This window comes from Electrona antarctica (genome assembly GCF_951216825.1).
Source record: "Electrona antarctica genome assembly, chromosome: 17".
In the NCBI taxonomy this organism is placed as follows: domain Eukaryota; kingdom Metazoa; phylum Chordata; class Actinopteri; order Myctophiformes; family Myctophidae; genus Electrona; species Electrona antarctica.
This window is the reverse complement of record NC_136798.1, coordinates 15,612,845-15,630,477: the sequence shown is the minus strand read 5'-3', so window position 1 is coordinate 15,630,477 and position 17,633 is coordinate 15,612,845. Positions and strand designations below refer to the sequence as shown.

At 46.1% G+C, this 17,633-nt stretch overlaps 1 protein-coding gene across 1 annotated transcript in view; it reads left to right on the top strand.

The window, feature by feature from the left end:
• rps6kc1 (ribosomal protein S6 kinase polypeptide 1) overlaps positions 1-17,633 on the top strand; it is a 41,750-nt gene that overhangs the window by 1,429 nt on the left and 22,688 nt on the right. Inside the window, exons 2-12 of the mRNA XM_079526630.1 lie at positions 454-489; positions 6,185-6,305; positions 7,044-7,159; positions 7,413-7,506; positions 7,684-7,737; positions 7,860-8,297; positions 9,754-9,878; positions 10,144-10,242; positions 12,124-12,171; positions 12,746-12,878; positions 14,202-15,887. Coding sequence (XP_079382756.1) covers positions 454-489; positions 6,185-6,305; positions 7,044-7,159; positions 7,413-7,506; positions 7,684-7,737; positions 7,860-8,297; positions 9,754-9,878; positions 10,144-10,242; positions 12,124-12,171; positions 12,746-12,878; positions 14,202-15,887 — 2,950 coding nt within the window. The remainder of the gene's footprint in view (positions 1-453; positions 490-6,184; positions 6,306-7,043; positions 7,160-7,412; positions 7,507-7,683; positions 7,738-7,859; positions 8,298-9,753; positions 9,879-10,143; positions 10,243-12,123; positions 12,172-12,745; positions 12,879-14,201; positions 15,888-17,633) is intronic.

Sequence of the window (17,633 nt, the reverse complement as noted above, 5' to 3'; positions counted from 1 at the left end):
GTCCAATGCACACACTCGTTGGGGAGTCGGAGACAGCCCCAGCCAATTCGCCCTACAGCAAAACCAACAGAGTAAAAATGGCATGGCTCATTTTGTTTGGTTAACCTATTTCCTGAGGCCGAATAGATTCTACAAATGCCTTCTAAATCAGTAGTTCTCACACAGGGCATGATGAAGTGATGTGCTGTGAGCTTTTATATCTGCTGTACAAATCTGAAATTAATGATACAGATGCTTTCCCGGTTTTAATAAGGTTCAGGAAAGGTACAAACAACATTTGTACAACCATGTAGTAGCCCCTTTCGGGACCCTCGGTTACCTTTTCTGAATTTTGGATGGCGATACCGCCATCCAAAATTCAGAAAAGGTAACCGAGGGTCCCGAAAGGGGCTAGGTATCTAGCTGGCTTCTGTACTAGTATTAAGCTGCCTGTTTTATGTAATTTCTCCACAGATAATCTCCAGGAAGAGCCCAGAGGATGTCCAAGAGGTAACATTATTTTCTTTCTCTCATCCCAATTATGAGGACGAAGGATATTATTAATGGAACACGTCAGACCAAGCTGACGTTTCTTCTATAATTTAATTACTTGTGAAGCCTCGCATTCATGGAGAATTTTTTTTTTCTGGCATTTCCTTCAATGAAGAGTCAAATCCCCAACTGAAGAAAATACTATTTTCGCATTACATTACGTCCTCGCTTTGTGCGCTTGTTGTGAGCAACAATTCTAAGTATATGTTTGGCATAATGGAATCTCATGTATTAATGGGCAGGTCGAGCCAGTTGTGTGTGGTTCCAGCTGTCTTGTCCACCTTGTTTTACAGCAAGGTCCTTGCAAGTGGCTTGGAAGAAACAATCTCTAATTCAATCTTCCACACTAAGATTCATGGTTTAACTGCGAGTAATTTGTTGGGCATTCACTTGAATGCCGTAGCACATATCCAGTCAAGGGACTGATATAAGTGTAGTTGGTATGAATGAATTAGCAGTTTTGATATAAAACAGGTTGGATTAAACAGAGCAAGACCAAGTTTCTCATTTCTTGTTCTGACTCAAAGACACTTGTTTATATTTTTGGCTCAGACAGCCCATAAACACTCACATTTTTGTTTGATATCGTCACTGTTGGGTAAAAACTGTGCAAAAAAGAAAAAAATAGAATGCTTCTCAGTAAAAATAACAATAACCTCTGTTCCAATGGATCCAATGATAGTTAATACTTTTCATTGATGAACTATTTTAAAACCCACAAATAGTCCCTATTTTGCTACTGTATGTATAACATTTTTTTTTTTTATTATATTAGTTTTTATTAGGTTTTTTATAGACATAACATACAGGACATACATAACAATGACACATACACCAGACTAGACAATGTATAAAACGAGTGGCAAACCTATCGTGGTGAGATAACGGGTTATGAACACAACAATCATAAGACATCAACAAGAGTACAGCAGCAGGGCATACAGAACATAATCAACAAGAGAGCACAGCAGCAGGGCAAACAGGCCAGCGGTTACACAGCAGAGTCAAGGTGAGTTGTAATAGGGCCCCATATATATTCAAATGTTGCGATGCTATCTTTGGCCGTTGCATCGCAACCTCTCCAAATGTATCAATGATATAAATTCATTGAGCCATTTAGAGAAACAGGGCACAATGGGTGTCTTCCATTCAGTTAATATAATCCGTTTAGCTACTAAAGTACCGAGCATCAGCGTCTGCTGTGTAGTGTATGGCAGCGCAAGGGAGGCATCAGAGCAGCCGAAGAGGGCAGCTAGAACATCAGGAACAATGTTAATACGGTATACTCTTGAGTACCATGCAAAAATATTTTTCCAAAAAAAGATAATCTTTGGACAGGACCAGAATGTGTGGCCCAGAGTGCCCTTGGAGATGTTGCATCTACCACATATGTCAGAAACAGCTGAGTACATTTTGTTCATTTTTACTTTTGAGTAATGTAGTCTATGGATGACTTTAAACTGGATGAGTTGTAATCTAGAATTGACTGAACCAGAATGGATCCTCCTTAACCCCTCGCTCCATATCTCATCTGACAGCTCCAGGCCAATATCCTCCTCCCAGGCAGCCTTTATATGGTTTGTTGATGGAATAGATAGTTTGTCTGTATGTATAACAATTGATATTGAGTCTGTTAGTTGCCATAGTGACTGTCATGGTGGTGTTGTATGGTTTATTCTTCTCTGTCTCCCACTGTTCCTACTTTCATAATTATGTTTGGCCGCCTGGTCAATGGTGTCATTGGTTTAGCTTTAAGGCTTATTATATTATTTGGTTTAGGCCTACATTGGTTTTAGACAGAGTTTACTGTCTTTTAGCATATGACATGCACATACTGTAATGAGCCACTGGCTCGTTTATGCTGATAAACATGCAATGTGGTGCTTTATAGATCCAGCTGAAGTTAAGATAGGATTGTTGTAGCATTGGCGACTCAAAGTTACACTGTATTTCATTCCATGTCCAAAGGGTGTGTGTGTACTGTGTGTGTGTGTACTGTGTGTGTGTACTGTGTGTATAGCAATAATCCTGAATTATACTTTGCTGTACGGCAGAGTATAAATTAAGCAATACACTGAGGCTTGGCTTGGGATTCTATGTAACAGTGTGACATTTCTTACATTTTTAGGAATGCCTTTGAACTCCAGTTTTGTAGCCAAAGAATTGATTTTGAATTGTTGCCTAGTCTTAGTCTTTGGGATCAAAGATGTAATTTTGGTGACTGAATATTCAATTCCATTATTATCTTAGTTGCATAGCTTAATTTACAGAATACAGATTATTTGTCAGCATTCTATTCACTAGGAATTCAATAGGCTTTCTCTCATCACATGTGTGCAGAGCACTCTTCCATCACATGCACACACACACACACACACACACACACACACACACACACACACACACACACACACACCCCATCTTGCACACTAATGCAGTGCTATTGAGCCCACACTACTAAACTGTCTGGGACAAAGTTATAATGAAGAGGATAGTTAAATATTGCTCTAAAGTTTATTTGAGACATCATTGATTATATCAATTATATTTTAATACCATTAATTAATGGTATTAAAATTCTGCCCCAAAGTTATTAGTGCAGCCGGGGAAAACTAGAGTTCTCAACAGGCCCGAAAATGAAGGCCCGGCCCTAACTGGACCCTCATCAAACCCTGTACACTCAAGAGAATGTCTCTGCTACCACCCTTAGATATACTGTATGGAGCTGACCTGTTCTGACATTCCATATGTTGATCTGAACTCATTAAACCCTGTACACTCAAGACATGCTCCTTATATGGCCAGTACAGAATTCATTCCATGTTGATCTGACCCCCCATGCCAAAGCGCCAGCGCTCGCCCAGCAGTCTGCCGTCAACGAGGCGGATGTGTGGCGCGATCTCGCCCTTTTGGGGCGAGGTCGCTTCTCGCCCTCAGGCGTCTTACGGCTTACTTGTATAATATATATTATACGGTATATATATATAATATGGACCTACAGTCTTGAGGTTCATCTCGTGATTCCTTGGGTTCCCAGTCCCACCTTTCTGGTACCGCCCACCTTTTCATCACATTGCTGTATTCCCAACATTTTGCAACACTACTTGGCACACAGAGGAAACAGGAAAGGAAAAGTGCCTGAATCCAGCAGCTGTAATACAACAAGCATGATCTCAATTACTGTGTGTGTGTGTGTGTGTGTGTGTGTGTGTGTGTGTGTGTGTGTGTGTGTGTGTGTGTGTGTGTGTGTGTGTGTGTGTGTGTGTGTGTGTGTGTGTGTGTGTGTGTGTGTGTGTGTGTGTGTGTGTGTGTGTGTGTGTGTGTGTGTGTGAGACTGTGTGTGTGTGTCTGCCTGCCTTCCTTCTGAAAACACACATCCCCATTGTTGAGTGGTGCTCCTCTTTGGGAGTGGTGCTCGGCCGTGTCTCTTTCACTCCGGCAGCCCAGAGCTCTCCGAGCCGAGCTCCACGTTATCTCCTACTACGTCTGATTTATATCAATGGAGTCAGGGTCAGGGACTTGTTCTTTCAGGTTCGTTAAGCCACAGTGCTATTTTTTGTTTTTTTGGATGATATTCATTTCTAATTTATGTATTTGGCTGTGAGATTAGTTCTGTGTGTATGTGTAAGTAACTAGTGCTGGTTGGTTTGAGCTGTTAATTCAGCAGTTTTACTTATAGCAAGCATTGTAGTTCTTTGGCGGGAGTTAGGCTAGTTTTTCATATTTCTAAGTATTTATTTTAAGTGATCAACTTGATGGTTCCTCCTCTGCATGCATATGGCAAGTGAGAGTGATTTGACCTGAAGTTGACCTAATCTATGTAATGACAATGTTGTTGCCAGTATTTAGCTTGTTGGTGGTGAGGGTAACGTCGTGTCACCAGGCTTTCCACACAGCGGAAAGCTGTTTATGACTATGATGTGTGATCTGGTTTCGGCTACGCCTACTAGAATTTTGCTACTAATATCCATATCTGGTTGGTTGCCCCTATACCTAGTACCTAGTACCCTAGTCTCACAGTTACAGTAGAATATTGCATGGACATACAAAACAAAGTTTACCATTGATACGAGAAGTATTTGAAGAAACTTGCTGGATTCACAAGATTTTACAGGTTTATGGGTAGGCCCAGCTAACACTATGGAGCCTGGTTTCCAAGGGAATTTCTTTTGGGAGCACAGATTATATTCATACTCGCTGATTCTCTCTCGACCGGATACGAGTTGAGCCCAGCCTAGGTGAGGCCGGGCATCACATTATTTTTCATACAGTTGGTAAAGCCTTCTTTTCTTCCTCCCTCCCTCTATCTTTATTCCCACATTCTGTCTCAATAGATAACGGTATGGAAGAGGTATAGTGATTTCATCCTGTCTCAATAGATAACGGTATGGAAGAGGTACAGTGATTTGTAATGGCTCAATAGATAACGGTATGGAAGAGGTACAGTGATTTCATTCTGTCTCAATAGATAACGGTATGGAAGAGGTACAGTGATTTCATTCTGTCTCAATAGATAACGGTATGGAAGAGGTACAGTGATTTCTGTCTCAATAGATAACGGTATGGAAGAGGTACAGTGATTTCTGTCTCATTAGATAACGGTATGGAAGAGGTACAGTGATTTAATTCTGTCTCAATAGATAACGGTATGGAAGAGGTACAGTGATTTCATTCTGTCTCAATAGATAACGGTATGGAAGAGGTACAGTGATTTCATTCTGTCTCAATAGATAACGGTATGGAAGAGGTACAGTGATTCTGTCTCAATAGATAACGGTATGGAAGAGGTACAGTGATTTCATTCTGTCTCAATAGATAACGGTATGGAAGAGGTACAGTGATTTCATTCTGTCTCAATAGATAACGGTATGGAAGAGGTACAGTGATTTCATTCTGTCTCAATAGATAACGGTATGGAAGAGGTACAGTGATTTCATTCTGTCTCAATAGATAACGGTATGGAAGAGGTACAGTGATTCTGTCTCAATAGATAACGGTATGGAAGAGGTACAGTGATTTCATTCTGTCTCAATAGATAATGGTATGGAAGAGGTACAGTGATTTCATTCTGTCTCAATAGATAACGGTATGGAAGAGGTACAGTGATTTCTGTCTCAATAGATAACGGTATGGAAGAGGTACAGTGATTTCTGTCTCATTAGATAACGGTATGGAAGAGGTACAGTGATTTCATTCTGTCTCAATAGATAACGGTATGGAAGAGGTACAGTGATTTCATTCTGTCTCAATAGATAACGGTATGGAAGAGGTACAGTGATTCTGTCTCAATAGATAACGGTATGGAAGAGGTACAGTGATTTCATTCTGTCTCAATAGATAACGGTATGGAAGAGGTACAGTGATTTCATTCTGTCTCAATAGATAACGGTATGGAAGAGGTACAGTGATTTCATTCTGTCTCAATAGATAACGGTATGGAAGAGGTACAGTGATTTATGTCTCAATAGATAACGGTATGGAAGAGGTACAGTGATTTCATTCTGTCTCAATAGATAACCGTATGGAAGAGGTCAGGTACAGCGATTTCATTCTGTCTCAATAGATAACGGTATGGAAGAGGTACAGTGATTTCATTCTGTCTCAATAGATAACGGTATGGAAGAGGTACAGTGATTTAATTCTGTCTCAATAGATAACGGTATGGAAGAGGTACAGTGATTTCCGGAAGCTCCATCAGAACCTCTGGCAGCTGCACAAGAACCTCTGCAGCCAATCGGAGCTCTTCCCTCCTTTTGCCAAGGCCAAAGTGTTTGGTGAGTTACTGGCCTACCATAGATTACATTCAAGGATCTTGATTTGATGTAAAATCCCTGTTAACACTTTGTTAATAGTTGCATGCGCTGGTTTAGTGCACTGACAATTGCAGATCTACAAGCTCACAAGCTTTACAATGTAAATCACCCTGAAAGCGTCTATGACGTGGCCAGAAAACATCATATTTGATAATACTGTATACGTCACGTGGTGTGCGTCACGTGGTGTCCATCACGTCACATGGTGTGCGTCAATGGGGGCTTCATCCCCTGCCCTTTTACTCCACAAATGCAGCATTTCCTGAAAGCAGCATTCAGGAACTCTCCTGAACTTGAACGAATCTTTTTTGCGTTGAACAAATTTGTTTAGAAATCCAGGTCGTACACCGCATCTCCACTAGCTAAAGAGTGCTGGGTTGTGCCCCGAAAATAGCTGATCTCAACTTGTAAGCTTGTAGATCAGCTATTTTCGCTATTTTTGTCCAAAAGTGGCCTCTTACTGTTAGAGAGGCTCTCTAACACTTCCCTGTGTGTGTGTGTGTGTGTGTGTGTGTGTGTGTGTGTGTGTGTGTGTGTGTGTGTGTGTGTGTGTGTGTGTGTGTGTGTGTGTGTGTGTGTGTGTGTGTGTGTGTGTGTGTGTGTGTGTGTGTGTGTGTGTGTGTGTGTGTGTGTGTGTGTGTGTGTGTGTGTGTGTGTGTGTGTGTGTGTGCACGCATGTGCGCGCGCGCACGTCTCCAGGACGTTTTGATGACTCAGTGGTTGAGGAGAGGAGACAGTGTTCTGAGGACCTGCTGCAGTTTTCTGCTAACATCCCTGCTCTTTACAGTAGCCAGCACATAGAGGACTTCTTCAAGGTATGACACACACACATATGCACAACACAGTGAACTATATTCTCTTTTACAGTAGCTACTTTGAAACTGCAGTCCATATTTTGGCCATTTTGAAAATCTTCCAAAATTAATTGTGAAAATAGCAGATCTACAAGCTCGCAATCTGTTGTATTGTGAGGCACTGTGAGCTTGTAGATCATCTACAGTATGTTCACGCTTGTACCATGTATACAGATAGAGCTTATGTGGTTAATGGTTGGCTGGTGGGTTCCAGGGAGGGGAGGTCCACGACGGCTCAGAGCTCATTGGACCGGCCGAGTCCTTTTCTGACTTCCTGGCTGACAGCCTATCAGACTGCAGCTCTGAAGGTAGGTTGAGACGAACAAACTGATCAGGCCGTCTTTCTTCTTAGTTATACATATACTTTACTCAGGAGTGGTTAATTCACAGGCATTCATACTGTGTGCGTGCGTGTGCGCGTGCGTGTGCGCGTGTGTGTGTGTGTGTGTGTGTGTGTGTGTGTGTGTGTGTGTGTTTGCTCTCAGTTCAACGAGATTTCAGTGGAGCAGATGATATAACAGTCACGTCCGAGTATGGAGGTAATGCGAGCATGTGCACACATCACAAACACACTCAATCTTTCCAGATTGTACTATTTGTACATTTATACTTGATTTTGTAGATACTTTTTGTAGATAACCGTCTGGTCTCCCCCGCCCAGGCCCGTCCAGCGACAGTGACCTGACCTCCCTGGCTGTGGACACGGATTCCCTGGCTGAGCTAGATGATGGCATGGCCTCAGGCCGCACCTCCCCTAACCAGCCGCCCGGGGGAGCCGCCAGCATCAGCAGTAGTAACTGCAGCCCTCTCCTGCCCTCCCTGCACGAACGCCCCTCGCGCGCCTCATCCCCGTCCATTCCTCGTGTCCCAGGCTCCTCAACCCCAAACCCGGAGGTCAGCCGGTCGGGCAGAACGACGCTTTTCTCCAGCAGTCTAAAAAGAGTTGTCGGGGCGAACCTCAAGGAGCTGAAGTCGGATTATCTGGACAGGGCCAGCGAGCACATCCGCCTGGCAGTGCAGAAGGAGACGGAACAGGACTACCAGTCAGCTTTCAGCTACTACCGCAGCGGAGTGGACCTGTTGCTGCAAGGGGTGCAAGGTGGGTTTAACCCATTAAGACTTGAGCTCTCTTAATGTGTTTAACCCATTAAGAGAGAGAGAGAGGAGATGCACAGCCCACACGCACAGCCACTCACCAGTTGCAAACAATTACCCAATCACCTTCTCACTTACAAGCACAGGAGGAAGAGAGACTGACATACGTACACATAAAACATTAAAGAATCCAACTGTGGTTTGTAATTGTACAGAAAGAACAAAGTGCCACCAATCGGCGTGCGCTGACACTTGCTGGAACTTGAGACATAATCTCTCATAGTCTCTCATGTTTGATTTTACAGGCACTTATTGTAATTGGAGATGAGGTCAGAATTATCTTGCAGGTACAAAAACACTTGTTGGAAGCATTTTTTGTTAAAGACAACGTGTATTTCATTCTGCATGCCAGCCTGAGGCGCCTGACACTATTAAAACAAAATCGCTGTCTCTGTTCCGGGGGGAGAGGGGGGGGCAGAGCAGCTCGCAATTCATTTTCAATGGGAGTCGCTGAGTTTCACAGAGCAGCTCTGCTCCATGACTGTGTTCTGCCCTCCTCCCCCCCATGGAGCAGAGCTGCTCTGTGAAACCATAGAGTATTAAAAGGATAGAGACTGAACCGGAGCAATAGCTCCCCCCCCCCCCCCCCCCCCCCCCGCTATTCGTTTCAGTGGAAGTTGCTCAGTGGCGTTTTGAAGCACCCGAAACAACCGTCTACTTCCGCATTTTTTGGAATGCGGAAGTGCAAACACGCTCAAAGATAAAGCCCAGCTGCACAGGGTTTCCTCGTCATAACTCCACGGGTCAGCCTGCAGTCCCACCTCTTACCACTAGGGCCGAGTGATTCAACGTTGGAGATCCTCACTGGGGCCTTGTGTGAAACCCATGGACTCCATTGAAAATTAATTGCGAGGTGCTCTGCCCCACCTCTCTCCCTGGAACAGAGAGAGCGATTTTGTTTTAATAGTGTGTACGGGGCCTCTGGCATCAGTCATACATGAAAGACAGCTTGTCTTCTTGGTGTCTCCTCTGCGTGTCGCACGGCTCGCAATTCATTTTCAATGGGAGTCACGTGGTTTGACGAGACAAGCTTGCTCCACGGCTGTGTTGTGGGTGGAGGGGGGCAGAAGACAGTCGTGGAGCAAGCTTATCTCGTCAAACCACGTGACTCCCATTGAAAATGAATTGTGAGCCGTGCGACACGCAGAGGACACAGGAGACATAGAGAAGACAGATGTCTTTTATGTGTGAGTGCAGCCTAGCGTGCAGCTGAGTACAATTCACAGGTTTAAGCGAAGAATTCTGAGGTAGTTTTTTTTCCTCGCTAATGAAAGTGCCAGTGTGGTGGACCCTTTTCACCAACTGCACTGTGAAGAAAATGACCTGGATAAAATTCATGAAGTACAATGCCCCTCTCTTCTCTGTCATGTCTTTGTTTGTCTGTGACCACGCCCCTCCAGGCGAGCCCAGCCCCACGCGGCGAGAGGCAGTGAAGAAGAAGACGGCAGAGTACCTGATGCGTGCAGAGCAGATATCCAATCAGCACCTGAGAAGCAACATGGGTCAAGGGTCAACGCAAACAGTGGTGAGTGACAGTAAACCATCGCTGATCCATATCTGCATCTGTGCAGTAATAACACTCATTTGATGACCGGGGTCCCCCTGGAGGGGATCAAGTTTATACTTGATCCCCTCCTTTTTTTCCCCCTGCGTTGCGACACGTGAGATGTTTGCTCTGTTGTTTTTAACGGATGTTAACGGATGTTAACGGATGAATCTATCGATCATGTGATTAAGAAGTCCAGACAGCCAAAGGTATGATTACTGAAAATGTTTTGATCATGTCCTAGGCGATGGGGGCACAGTGCTGCCCTCCCTCCAGCAGAGGAGGCCAGCAGAGTCCAGCAGACGAGCTGAGGGCCTACAGGGTGTTGGGGGTCATAGATAAGGTCAGCAAAGCATGCCTTTATTATTAATCCTGCTGTTTTGCTTGAGTGTGCTCTAATTTCACATAAAAATATGACAGCCATCGTGTGAAAACAGTATAAAGGTGAAAATAAATCCCAGGCTGAGCATTTTATATAATATTTTACCTATTATCACAGGCGGAACAAAAACGAATGCGTCTTCCTTTTTCAAAAGAATGATTTTTAGGGAATCATGGGGTCTGCTAACAACAACATGGGCACTTGGAATATGGCCCGCTCCCAAAGTGTCTCCTAATTGCGTCCTTCCTTCCTGGACGGTCTATCCTTTTTTTTAACTGCAGCAATAAAACTAAATAGGTTTCTTGGATGTGTGGTGGTAAAGGTTCGGTGCATGTGTGTTTAGTGTCAGTTATGTGTACCACAAGGTCAGTTTAGGTTGCTGGTCCCCCCAACCAGCTGCCGACGGAGCAACTTCACCACTCAGCCATGAAATGACTTGGCAAGCGGCTTAGAGAGCAGCACACAACATAGAATCAATGATGCTGAGCACTCACACACACACACACACACACACACACACACACACACACACACACACACACACACACACATACACACACACACACACACACACAAAGGGATGTACGCACACCCACGGACAACAAACCCCACAGATAATGTTGACACAGTACCAACATGTGTTACTCTATAGAGGAGTGCGCAAAATGTACAATATGTCACAAACAAGTCAAGAACAGCAGCACAACATGGCGTCCATAATGTGAAAACACGGGCGCAAGCTATAGCTATTTATACAGAGATACAGCATTGCTTGCCTCTGTCCCTCTCTCTCTCTCTTCCTCATCCTCATCCTCCTTCTTTCACTTTTAATGGGGACAGAGGGGACAGATGGAGAGAGCTCCTCACCCCGCTGCCCTGCCCACCCTCCTCCCCCTATCCCTGATGTTTGTGTCTTAATTATATTAGCGCCCTGGCTAGCACTTCCACTCTGTTTACTCACAGCTCCATTCATATCCATTTAGCCTGCACCTGTTTGGGCCCGGCCAGGGTCACATGGAGAGACTACACACACATACACACACACACGCCCACACACACACACACACACACACACACCCACACACACACACACGCATGCACGCATGCACATATGCACACGAGCAGAGACGCACAGGCATACACGCACACATATGCATATGCTCAAGCTCTCCCCTGAGAGGGAGAGAGAGGAGAGGAATGGAGATGTCAGAGGGAAAAGGGAGAATTAAAGGAGGGAGGAAATGAAGATGTCAGGAAGAGAGGGATTGAGAGAGAGCAATGGAAGAGTGGGAGAGTGGGTGCAGAGCGGGTGGCATGGGTCTCTGTCATCTTTTGGAGGAGTGTGTTTATGAATTGCGGGAGGGCATTTACTCAACCATTATTCTGCGTGCAATAAAACATTGCAGGGCTCCGAGGAGGCATTTTGTTTTCTGAGGACCACATGTGCTCCTAAAGTGAAAATAATTTAGAAGGCCCTTGCCAGTTTGAATTGCATGTCACTCCCTTTCAGTTTTCTAGGTAGCACCAGCATCATTTTAACATAAAACGGTAGCACATTTTGTTCTCACAACCCAGCCAAGCCTTTGTTTTCTTCAAAATTAGGTTGGCTGAATCCACATAACAGTAGCAACACTCACTTTGATACCATGTTTTCTAGAATAATTTGTGGATCCACATTTATCTTCCTGCTACCCTCCTGTGGACGGTGTCGACCGACCCAGTCTTTTGGGCTTGGGGAAAAAAAAGAGAAAAAAGCCGAAACTCCACTGCTGTAGAGGACACTATATTATCTGACTGTACACCTGCTCCTGTGTGGCAACTCATGGCACTGTTCCATTATAGGTTCTTCTGGTCATGGACAAGAGAACACAAGAGACCTTCATCCTAAAAGTAAGTCGTGTGTGTGTGTGTGTGTGTGTGTGTGTGTGTGTGTGTGTGTGTGTGTGTGTGTGTGCGTGTGCGTGTGCGTGCGCATGCATGTGCGCGTGCGTGCGCCCGGTGTCACCCGGTGGCGTCCTGACTGTAAGTGTATGTGTGAAGAGTGCCAGAAGCCCCTGTGTGTGACCTGTGTAATTGATTCTAATGGGCCTGTCCCTGTCAGCTCCTCTGCTCTCAGGCGCGAGACGTGTGCCAGATGCCAACGCACAGCGCCGGGCACAGATGACTACACACACACACACACATACACACACACACACGCACACACACGTGCCTATTCAACCTCAAGTCGATGTGTAGCACTGATAGATTTTGTGTGGCTCTTTTAAAGTCATGCAGTGTATGAGGCTTGATGACTTTGGGTTGGCATGGGGCATAGTGGGCACCACGTACGTTAATGGGAGGTTTCTCCTTTGCTGTGCTCCCCTCATAATTTCACCGTGTAATCTTCAACTTAAAAGTTAAGACCCCTCACTTATTTGTTTACTTGCCGCCTGTGTTTCTGTGCGTGCCGCCTGCCCTCCAGGGTCTCAGGAAAAGCAGCGACTGTGGGAAGCCCAAGCGGACCATCATGCCTCACATAGTGCCCAACATGGTGCAGCTGAAGAAGTTCGTCGTCTCCGAGGACACGGTCTTTCTGCTGCTGCAGTATGCAGAGGGTGAGACTCACGCATGCACGCACGTGCACACACACACACACACACACACACACACACACACACACACACACACACACACCTTCCGTCTTATCATCACCTTCCATCTTTTACCCACCAGACCTCCCCTCTCTCTCTCTCTCTCTCTCTCTCTCTCTCCCTCCTCTGCTGCTCTCTCTGTCCTTGTTCCAGACAGATGTTTGATAGAGAAGGGTGTATGTCACAGGTCATTATTCTGAATACCAGGTGGCGCCGTGCTTCATTAGCTATGCTAACACCTGGGCCTCCTTACATCCCACTCACTCTTGGTGTGTGTGTGTGTGTGTGTGTGTGTGTGTGTGTGTGTGTGTGTGTGTGTGTGTGTGTGTGTGTGTGTGTGTGTGTGTGTGTGTGTGTGTGTGTGTGTGTGTGTGTGTGTGTGTGTGTGTGTGTGTGTGTGTGTGTGTGTGTGTGTGTGTGTGTGTGTGTGTGTGTGTGCTGTGTTGGGTGTACCGTATGTGAGAGTGTGGTGCGTGCACATGCATACGTTGTACACGTCGATGTGGGTGAGATGGTACAATGCAATACAGTTGCACTTTTTGCTGCTCTCTAACCCGTTCAATCTGGTACAGTCCCTAACCGGCGCCTGCTAACAATATGAATATCATATGGCGCTGTCTGTCTAGCATCACTCTGATTTAATAAAGCCAATGAACTAGCTTTAACAGCTTAACATTGCAATGCATAGATGTAGAAAAGCCCAGGTGCGTCTGCATTTGATTACGGTGAGAAATTCAGCAGAGAGACGGCAAACAGTCTAATGAGGACAGACAGACAGGCAGGCAGTGGGACATACAGACAGACAGACAGACTGGGGGAGGCAGCGACCTTAGTGACATTGGACAGTACAACATGTGGATGTTTTTACTTGCTAAGCCATCGGGCTGCCCCGCAATCATTATCATCACTCACAACTCCCCATCCATTCTCATCACACACAACAGATGCTGGCTCACAGTCACACTCACATTGCGACTGTGTGCATGTGCGCGTGTGCGTGCGTACGTGCGTGCGTGTGCGTGCGTGCGTTTTTTGTGAATTTAGCATGCCACTTCAGGCGACAGGTAATTGTGAAGATTTCATCGAGCCAGTTTGGTTTTAATGGTAAACATGCTTAGTGTGCTGTTCACTCATTCTTAACCCCTGATATCTTTCTCCTTTTTTTGCAACTGCAGTAAACATCCTCCATTTTCCTTTGCTTTTGAATGCTACTAGTGTACTTCTCTCCAACTTGCATGCCCTCCTCCTACAATTTTAAAGTGCTGTTTCTTTCATCTCACCCCCCAGGTGGTAAGCTGTGGTCTCACATTGGGAAGTTTCTGTGCAACTACAGCCCAGACGAGAGCTTTGACATCCCCTTCATCCAGAAGAGCCACACATCGGCCATCCACTCGCCACAGCACGCAACAGCCCAGCTGGGGCTGGGTTCAGCCAGCTCTGGCTCTGGGGCTGGAGCTGCATCTGCTTCTGGGCAAGGGGCACACCTCCTGGCTTTCCCTCAGAAAAAGGGACTGCCCCCTGGTCTCAAGGAGAGTCTGGGGGCCCGGTCCAACTCCGGAGCCACTTCCGAGGAAGAGTGCACCAACAGCTACTTAACACTTTGTAATGAGTACGAGCAGGAGAAAGTTGAACCTGATGCACAAGAAGGAGAGGCGCAGCGGGAGGGAGAGAAGAGCGGACAGGAAGCTTCGTCACTAGATGCCCCCGTTGCTGCTACGATGGCCACTTCCTCGCGCACCCGCTCTCTCATCAGCAACGACAGCCTCTCCTCGCCCCTCAGCTCTCAGGAACTTTGCTTCTTCACAGAGTCGTCTGACAATGGCGGCTGCGCCCTCGATGGCAACCGTTACCGTGGTGATGGACAGGACAACAGCGAAGTCTTTAGTCCCTTGCCCTCACCTGCCGTGCCCCTGTCTTTAGACCAGTCCAAGCGCACGCCAATGGAGTTTTTCCGAATCGACAGCAAGGACAGTGCCAGTGAGGTGATCTGCCCCGACTCTTGCGAATCGCGGCCCTGTCCTAAGCCCCTCCCTGTTGCCTTTACCACGCCTGACCCGGGCTCCGAGGTCACGGAGGACCTGCCAGAGTTTGCACAGGAGGTGAAGAGTCACGGCTCAGAACTGTGGGGACTGGACTCTAGTGATAAGGGCTCCAATGAGTCAGTAGCAGTCATCTCCTTTAAGGAGGCAGTGGTGGAGGACGAGGGCCAGCCTCCGGACCTGCTGGTCAACCTGCCAGTGATGGACGGAGCCGTCGACTCCTTGGAAGAGGAGTTGGAGAGCTCTGGGGTTTGTCTGGGCCTGGAGGTCACGGCCTCCCCCCAGAAGAAGTCCACACAGCCAGATGTTCTCCAGCTGCACAGCCAGCCCGAGGAGGCAGAGGAACAGCAGGAGGTTCCAAAGCTGCGTGCGGTGTCGGCCCCATGCGAGATCAGCCACAAATCCTCCTCCCCCTGTGTGTGGGTAAACTACAGCCTGGCATTTGGAGAAGAGGCCAATGTTGAGGTTGATCATGCATGCCAAAATAAGGACGCGCTCCCTGATAACGCAATATTAATACCTCCTCCTTCTATCATGGCCATACCAGTTACTGACTCGTTGAGTGAGAACCGAGAACTCAGCAAGAGTCTGAACACAGACTTGGTTCCAGACCCAAGCGGAGTAAATGTAGACTCCATCTCAGCCACACACCGGGCTGAAGCCTGTACAGGGATTGAGAGAATATTATGCCTTGATGCCGAATTATGTACAGATAATAGTAATACTAATTCAAATGGCAGTGAATATGACAAAGAAGTATCAAGGCTGTTTGCAGAGCTGGACAGGCTGTCTTTGGCGGCATCACAAGCCCGTATCCCAGAGGAGTTTGTGCGATCCTGGGCAGTGGAGATGGTCTTGGCCCTGGACGGATTGCATCAAGAGGGTATTGTCTGCCGAGACTTAAACCCTAATAACATCCTGCTCAACCACCAAGGTTAGACTTAACAAGATTAGAGTTTAATGTAATAAGCAACTAAGCAATCATGTTTTACTCTTGTGATTTGTTTCTGCCCTTTTTACTTGCGCAAGCAGAGCATGCAAGTACTGCGATTGGCTGGGTATGTATGTATGTATGTCGGGGTATGTATGTCGGTGTCCAACAGCCAATAAGGGACCACCATTCTTGGTGACGTAACTACGGTACGTTTCAAGATTGGTATAAGGTCAATAACGGGTCTAAAGGATTTAGAATAGCATAGAGCTCTAGGACTCGTAGTCGTACCCAGACAGAGAGCTCTATAGGGACTCAGAGCAGCAGTGGTACCCAGACAGACAGCAGAGAGCTCTAGGACTCAGAGGAGCAGTCGTACCCAGACCGAGAGCTCTATAGGGACTCAGAGCAGCAGTGGTACCCAGACAGACAGCAGAGAGCTTTATGACTCAGAGCAGCAATCGTGGCATCTTGAGAGAGTGCATTTCTAGTTTAGTTTGTGTCTATTGCAGTTTTCAGCGAACTAACTAAAGTGGTGAGGGAGAGGTTGTGGAGTGCACCCAAAACTTATGTCATACAGTAAACATAAAGGACATCACTAACAACAAAACATCAAGACATCAGAAACATTAAACTTGAAAAATAACATCCAGGGTATCAAAACAAATGAAAAAATCACACCCATGTGAAGTAAGTGGTGCAACTCCGTGTGGGGGTCCCCGGGGGGGAGGTCCAGACCCACAGGAACGCACCCAGGGTGCCGGCCCGATTCCGGCGAGCCGCCCTGCGTCTGAAACGGTTGAGAAATGACAGAGTTACCGTGTGGGGGTCCCTCTACTGTACTGTACTGTACTGTACTGTACTGTCACTGTACTGTACTGGCACACCTGAAATCACCATATATACAGTTAAAATGTGCGTGTGTGTTTGTGTGTGTGTTAGGTTGTGCACAGGTGGTGAAAAACAACCATGCTGTTTTCGTGCTCATACCCAGCCAGCCAGCTACTCAGCCAGCCAGCTACCCACACACACACACATAATCACTTAAGAAAGTGGTTTGCACCACTTAAAAACAATATTAGGAAAAACACTTTACATACAAATGTGTTTTTAAAGTGTTTTAAAAGAAGACACTGACTGCTAGCCTAAGAGCCAAGGGCAGGGAGTTCGAGAGCAAAGGTGCCCGAGCCGCAAAAGCCCGGTCCCCTCGAGGGACAAGTCAAGTTGTGGGAAGAACAAGGAGGGCCCTATCCGAGGATCTGAGGTTGCTCACAGGCTTATGGGGTTCCAGCAAGTCTAAATATAACTGGGAGCTAGACCATGTACAGTAGGGCTTTAAAAGCAATCAATAAGATCTTAAAATCAATTCTGTAGCTCACGTGTTGTACCACTGCCATGTTGACTTAAAGCTGCACTGTAACTTTCATGTCCTACCAGGGATTTGAACCAAGTGCTGAATAGAGTACGCCTGCTTGCTCAGGGGAGATATCCAATTTGGATCTTCAAGCAGTACCACGTGTCAACCTGTAGTGGTCCGAACTGATCAACAGGATCTAAAAGTCTCAATAGAAGAGCACAGACACCAAATACAACCACCACACTTGTTAATTATATTGTATTGACATACTCTACCATACAGAGAAAATAACATTGTATTCACTAAAAAGAAGTTACATAGTGTAGCTTTAGATGGAGATAAATGTGGTCACTGGTCTGGTCACTAAGCCACATTAGCCAGAACTACTCAAT